Genomic DNA, 7,439 nt, shown 5'->3' on the forward strand with positions numbered 1-7,439 from the left:
GAGAGAGAGAGAGAGAGCGAGGGGGAAGGTGACCTTAAGATGATGTGCTTGGTGGGGGCTGTACCACTCAAAACATTACAAAGACATAAGTCAAGAGCTCTTTCATTTTGCACAAAGACAGATAGTGTACAGTGGCTATTTGTGTTATCCGGCTGATTGAGTCCACACTTCACCCTAGTCGGGCATTTTCACTTTTCATTACACACACTTTCACTTTCAATATATAGTTACTTAAATTGTAATACACAGACAAGTATCAGTGGTTAATACACATGACAAAATGAAAAAGAAACCTGTGGAGTTATATTGAGTGTTAACAGTTCATGGATTGCCATGGAGATGCACGTTGTGCAAGGTGAAAATGCTTTGCTAAAATTAGATTACCCTGAGTTTAAACAAGTTGGCGACAGACTGTGAAATTGAGGTATTAAACTGCTCAATACAAGACAGTTATTACTCCAACATAATTTTCACAGGCTTTAACAGGCTTTGACAGGGCACAGCAGTAAACTTTTCTGCATGTAATTCTGCTATCAACTTTTACCTTTTGAGCTGTAGTCACTAGATCTAATGATAATTACAAAAACTAGATCTTCTTTCAGTTTTTAACCTGTGATTTGGTTTGATACTAAAACAGCACTTTTTCCAATACCTTAGTGTAGTATTATGAATATCTTTTTACCCATTGTATTTAACAAAATATGCCAACCTTAATTCAAGAGTATTATAAAGTAAAATATGACCTTAGATCAGGAAATATCTAATCAGAGAAAGTAAACAAGCCTAAGAATATGAGCAAACATTCAATACCAAATTTTGATCTTGATTGTTTTTGATATTCAATAAGAGGGACACATCGGTTCTGTTGGTACTCAAAAGCTATTGAGGTTTGATACCCAGTCCATACTCATACGTGATCTAACATCAATCTAATATACCATGTAGCAATGCATTAAAGTGCTCTGAAGGCAAGTACTTTGTAACAATCAGGTTTTCTCATTTAGCTATGCAGTGCTCTCAAATGAAATGGATGTGCTATCTCATAAATTGAAATGGAGAGAGCAGAACATTGCAAAGTCAAGAGAGCAGGATGGCAGTCCTTGACCTTCATTCTACATCCTCTCCTCTTACTCAATGTGACTGTGAATATTTTTTGAATGGCTTCTCTCTCCCAGCTGTGTTTTTCATGTCCGCTTAATTGGAGACTAGAGGTAGATTAATTCATCCAGGAGAATTCAACTTTGTTTTTCTATCTGAAGTTTGTGCAGGAGTGCGTATTAGGCTCCCAACTTTTTGCTGATGTATAGCATCAATACTGACCTTGGCTGTTGCCCTGAGTGAATGCATGATGATGATTTTTAGAAGTTAGAAGTTGGATGTGAGTCTGAAGTGGGCCCTTATTCGATTGACAAAAGCCTCTCAGACAAAATATGGATCCCAGATAAATCCTCTCAGAATTCGCAGGTATTTTCGATCTCTCATAACGCTGATGTGACTGTATTGAGCTGGGAGACTCTGACACCATTCATCTTAGCAGCTTTTCTTTTAATTACTGCTCTCCCGTGGGAGCCAGCCGGGTAGTTAAACAGAGAAATCAGCATTACAGCAATTATTGGCTCACAATGAAATGAATACAATCTTGTCATCTGTAATCATTGGGGGCGTCTATGCCTGGGAGAAAACAGCTTCTCCTTTCTGTTTCTCAGTAAGGGGAGGAAGTGTGTTTTACATGGATGCAGAGGGGATCCTGGTGTACCTCAGCGGACAGAGGTACCTATTTAGTGCTGAATGACAGTCTATTGGAAGTTGTAGAACCAAGGAAAATTCCTATGAAAATAATCTTTGCATAACAGTCATGATGGAAAAGCACAGCATACACAGTGATTGCTGGAAATCTTTAAAGCTGCCGTAATCAATATTTATCATTAGCAATGGGTCATGTGACTATGTGTAATGTGAAAGGAGTCGCTCATAGTGATAAACCCACAGAGTACTATTACTTTGCAACTCTGCAGTTCCATTCAGCAGTCCGTCAGTCAGCAGGCTTAGTTGTTTTGGTTTTGCAACCAGACCAACTGTCACCTTCACCGCTCTCATCAGCATCATTTCCACACTCAGCAGGCAGCTGTTTGCAGCTAAAACGCTCTGATAAACCCACTGTACACTACCTGTATAGCAGCGAACAGACCAAGTTAGCGACTAGCTGGGGGAAATACTGGAATATTTGGAAGCTAAACAGCCAGCTATTTCCCTCAGGAGCTGGAGAATACTCAAGTGAATACTGGTAATACTGGAAATACTGCTAATACTCAGTAACACTGAATGCAAACACTTTTGTTAGTTTACAAAAAAACACCACAGAGCAGATTTTATTTTGTCTAGTTTCAAAACCATAACCTAATTGGTTGGATTGGTTTCCTGAATTGCATGCAGCTTTTGGTTATCATCCATGCCGGCATGACATGGAACTATGTATCTCTTTCTACCTATCTTGCTACTTCTTTCTCTATATCTTTATCTTGTTACATCATGGTTGCATGGTCAAGTAGTTACAAGTAGACACTATTTTGAAAACTCTTTTTTGTGGAATAATACTGCTAAAAACTAAGTTTTCAAGGAAAACAAACTAATAATAATAATAATACCCTGATGGCTGCTTATTTTCCTGGTCTCAACAGGTTCATGACAATGAGAATGATGTCAAATTGTCAAGTTGGCAACCTATGATTGTTCACTTTATTATCTTCTGAGAATTACTTTGTCTGAGTTTATGCGAATAAGTGAAACTAGCTGTTAAAACTTCAAATCCATATGCCACCATAGCCTTTATGTACACTGGAAAAGTCAAGTGATCATGCCTCAGATACAGTCCTACAAATTCAGACCTGTATAACTTACATCTTCTACTGTTGGCTGTTGAGCCGCTCAACTGAAATGGGAGATAATGAGTCTTGCTCTAGGGAACACTGGCAGCACTGTAGCTTGTGAAACTGAGGAAAGCATTTATTTCGTTTCCACGACCTCCACGGGGACTTGATATTCTTGTCATACACGAGTGTGACCATATTGATGCAATCTGTTTTCTGTTTTTCTGTCTGCAAGAGTCTATGTCGACATCATCAATATAATGTTTAACACATACTAAATTGAATCTTTTAGTTGTATCTTTTTTCCTCATATAGGATGTGGCTTGGCTGATTTGTCTTTGTTCTTCCTCCACAGCTACAGAGCGATCTGGACCAGGAGTACCAGGACAAATTTCGACGGCTACCCGTGGAGATACAAGAGTTTGTTCAGGACAGCAGCAAGGCCAAGCTTAGTGACGATTGTGTCCATGGAAACCTTGTTGCCTCCTCAACAACAGAGAAGCTCAACCACAAGGCGTCACAGTCGGAGGACGACACGGAGGAGGGCTCGTCGGAACGAGTCTACGACACGCCCCTTTAGAGATTTAACCTCAGCGCTTTGCTTCACACTGGGACACTGATTGGTGGATGTGTTTGTGACCACAGATCTAGGATAAGACTGCCCCAACTTTGGTCCTAATTTTGACCAATGGGAGGATTAGATCAAATCTGAGCCTGAATTGGTGAGTAGAGGTCCTCTCTGCGTAGAGTGCAGTCTTGTCTGGAAAACCGTTTCATGTAAATAGTAACTTTTTGTGTATTTATATGTTACCTTTTATGTTGTCGTCTCTTTCGGTACGGCCACAGGATGTGTTACAAAGCACTAACTATTTGCAGGAAATAACTTACTTGAACTATTGCACAGAGAGAGTAGTTTCTTTTTATTATTTTTTATTATCTTGATATTGACAGTTGTGGTGGTCAGTGAGGTGTGTGGTGCCAAGGTTTTAAATTCACTTACAGTAGACATCGTCATTTAAGTGGAGTCAACTTGTACTGTAAAGAAAACCACTGCATATTTAGCCTTTAAAGCTTCCATCTTTATAAGATTTAGATTCACCCTTACATATTTGCACTGAAGGCTCACTATGTAACTATGTAATTCCTTTCCTTTAACCCAGAGGCACTGGTGGCTTGCTGGTTCTCGATTTTGTTCTCACAGAACTAAGCCTATGTGTTGCTGCTACTTTGTTTTAAAACTTGTTTTTTAACCATTATTTGGTTTGTATGATGTCTGGCATGGTAATATTATGCAGTGCTCTGTCATTTGTTTTGGGTTTTTTCTTTTTTTTGGCTAGTTTTTAAAAGATTTGTGTTGATTGTGGGCATTTCTGCTCAGAGAGGAAGTGAAGGGAAAGTGAGTTGTATAGTATCTGCATGTATTTGAACAACTGTAAATGTTACAGTAGCTCTGTAGCAGAGATGTTTATTAAATGTAAATCTATTTTCTCGAAAACATTTAAACTAAACCTGCAAAACAGTGTGGGCTTAATACATCACTGTGGCTGAACAGGTCTGAAATAAGTAACACACCCCTTTCTTAAAACCAACAGTAGCTGGCTCAAGTTAACAGGTTGCAGATTGTATTCGTTACCTTTGTCCTCTTAAACTAAAACAGTCAAACCAGGATATTCGAATAGAAAAAGAGGATCCTGCTGTAGTTTTATAGAAGTTGCCTTCCTCTTAACTGGTTCATTGTGTACCTACAGAGGAGTGTCCACACAGCAGATGCCCGGGTCCACAGGAATATGTCCTCCACTGGCATTATCTTTAATGTTCACCCACAATTGGTAGCTGTAGTTTGAAGTGGGGAAATAGTTCAGTTATGTGTAAACAGACCCCAAACGCTCAGTTTAAATCTGTCAAACACCAGCGTTAACATGATCTAATAAATAACTGGACTATTTCCTCTTTAACTAAGAAAATGTGCCCATTCAGTAACTATAAGGAAGTGGTTTTGACTTCCTAACTGTCCAGTGCCATTAAACTCAAGGGTCATTTGATATCAAATCATATTTCAGCTGAAAAAAAAAAAAAGAGTTGAAAGTGAAGGATTACCTGACAAGTAAGTACAAACAACTTTTTAAAAAGACGATATTGATGTGAGTCCTGTGCCTTTGAATAGGTTTGCCTTGTTTGATGTTGAATGTGTGAAATGCATCATTGTTTAAATTGCCATTATATTATATTATATGAAGCTGTCTGATATTGAATAGACCGTGTGCACTTTTAAGTACAGTACCACTACTGAGTAATGCTTGTGATGAGCAGTATTTGACATGAGCAGTGTCTCATAAGAATTGCGAGACATCCTTCTTTTATGTCTTGAACCACTTTATTTAACAGTCCCCCTCCCCTACTCATCAACGTATGTGTATGCACTCTGGAAATGTAAATGTATGTATGACATAAAGGATAAAACATGAAGTTGATAAAAAAAATATAGTGTAAAGGGAAATTGCCTGTAATTAAAATAAATGTGGCTATTATTGTACTTTGCTCGAGTGGACTTGTGTGTCTTTTGATTTGTCATTGGTCAACCTAAAACTGTGTTTCCATTTTTATTTTAACATTTTAAACCTTTATGTCTCTGTGATGTGATATATTTGATATATTCATCACCCTCTTGTATTCAACTATCAAACAGTTCCTCATTATTTGTGTGTTGTGCTTTCATTTTGTTTGCCTTAAAATGTGTCACTTGTTTCATTGTCATGCCTTGTTATTTTACTCAAAATAGAGAGGTTAATCTTTGTAACATAGTAAATACTGGATAATAAGGGTGGATAAAGAGAATAGAAGAGTACAGTAGAGAAGATGTAAAACAGTGATTCAAACCCAGCTATAGAGAGTGTGTTTGGCAGCATCTGTATGTATGTATGTATGTATGTATGTATGTCACACTCAGGGGCAGGGGGGAGCGGGGGAAAGCGTTGATGACCTACTTCCTATGATCTCCTGGGTAACAGCACCTTTGAAATAACCCTAAGAGGAACATGAATTAGAGCACTTTTGTGACTGAATCAGTGGTCACCACTTGAAGAGTGAGAGGCACTGAAATCATTCAGACTTGTTAGCATTTATTTCTAAGGACAACACTTGTGACTCATGCAAATTTGCTTTGAAGTTGGTCACTATGCATTGACATATGGTGGACTTCTGTCTGGCAATGCAAGACCACTTGAGTCGTAACGAAATTAGTGAGAATATACAGTATGTGCACATGCATCTACATGTTTGTGTTACACATCCTGTGCCTAAGAAGTTAAATGGATCACTTCATTCATTTTTAATGTTCAACACATTTTCAAACAAAGCTTGTTACTCATTGTGTGGGTGTCGGTGGCATGTGTCTGTTGTGTTCTGTGTCAAAACATACTATGTCCTTGTAGCCACGTGTATGTGTGTCCTCACAGCTTGCATCCATGTGCTCCAGAGTGGCATTTTTCTGCTCTGTGTAGTACATATTAGTGCTGCTGGTGTGTGTGTGTGTGTGTTTTCCAGACTACATAAACACTGTGTCCTTCTCAGTCTCAGCTCCTCAGCAGAATCCCAACAGGCAACAGGAGATAAGACAAGCCTGGTCGCCCATAACAACCACTGTGACCATTCAGAGGCCTCCATGCATACCGGCAACTAGGAAGTGAGCTAATTAACCCCGAGTTCAGGACGGAAGGAGGGCGGCTTTTTAATAAGATTCTCTGGGTTATATAAACAGTGACGCCCTACCAAACTCCCAGGAATATTATCACCCTGCGTTTGTCCATCTGCTGTGGGTATAAGGAGGAGGAGGAGGTGTCCTGTAACTGGGCTTTAATGAGGCACACCAGGACAGCAGAAGAGAAGGGGACCACAGGGTGCTGCTTGGAAGGTACAGTAAGCAGATACACACACATACACAAATAGACACATACAGGTGTTAATAGACATGCTGTAGTACTACTTGAAAGGATCTCCTGACTACGTTCAGTCCTTGGCCTTAAATCTAATCCCATCCCTCTCCACTTAAAAATCTTAATGTAAACCTAAGCCAGTCTTAAACTTAAACCCAAAGTAATGCTAACATTAAGTCTTACCTTAATCTTTTCTGAATCCACTTCTGATTGTAATTCTAACAATATCCGTCCAAGACCATGACCTAAAACCTAAAATGTCCTCTTTAGAGGGATGAGGAAAAGCACTACAATCAGTTTTACACAATTTAAGCGCAGAAAAACGTGACTATGCAGTGTATCATGGGCACTGTCCTTCTAGTGTCACAGCAGGTAGCCTACTTAAGTATTCTGTGGCACAGGAAATGGGAAACAATAAAGAGGTGCTCCGATGATTTCAGTTTACACGTCATTGAGGGTACTACTTAGTGAAAACAGTTAATATGGTACATTATAATATCGTCTGTGGCTCTGGAGGACCTCATAATGTCATCAGGGTTATTTGGGGTTGTTAAGGAGCCTGCGTTACAAACTGGGAGAGTTTGAAATGCAGTGTACAGTGTAATAAAATACTATTGAGTTGCATTGTGGGAATTGTAGG

General features: G+C 39.1%; 1 protein-coding gene across 1 annotated transcript in view; it reads left to right on the forward strand.

Moving 5' to 3' along the window:
• LOC118340893 (1-phosphatidylinositol 4,5-bisphosphate phosphodiesterase beta-1) overlaps window positions 1–4,943 on the forward strand; it is a gene marked incomplete in the record, with an annotated part of 102,206 nt that extends 97,263 nt beyond the window's left edge. The window contains 1 exon segment of the mRNA XM_035679050.1: window positions 3,223–4,943. Within this exon segment, the coding sequence (XP_035534943.1) occupies window positions 3,223–3,320 (98 nt within the window).
• Window positions 4,944–7,439: the final 2,496 nt, after the last annotated feature.

The sequence above is a fragment of the Morone saxatilis genome, unplaced genomic scaffold (assembly GCF_004916995.1).
Source record: "Morone saxatilis isolate NCDOM2014 unplaced genomic scaffold, NCSU_SB_2.0 Contig7, whole genome shotgun sequence".
NCBI lineage: Eukaryota > Metazoa > Chordata > Actinopteri > Moronidae > Morone > Morone saxatilis.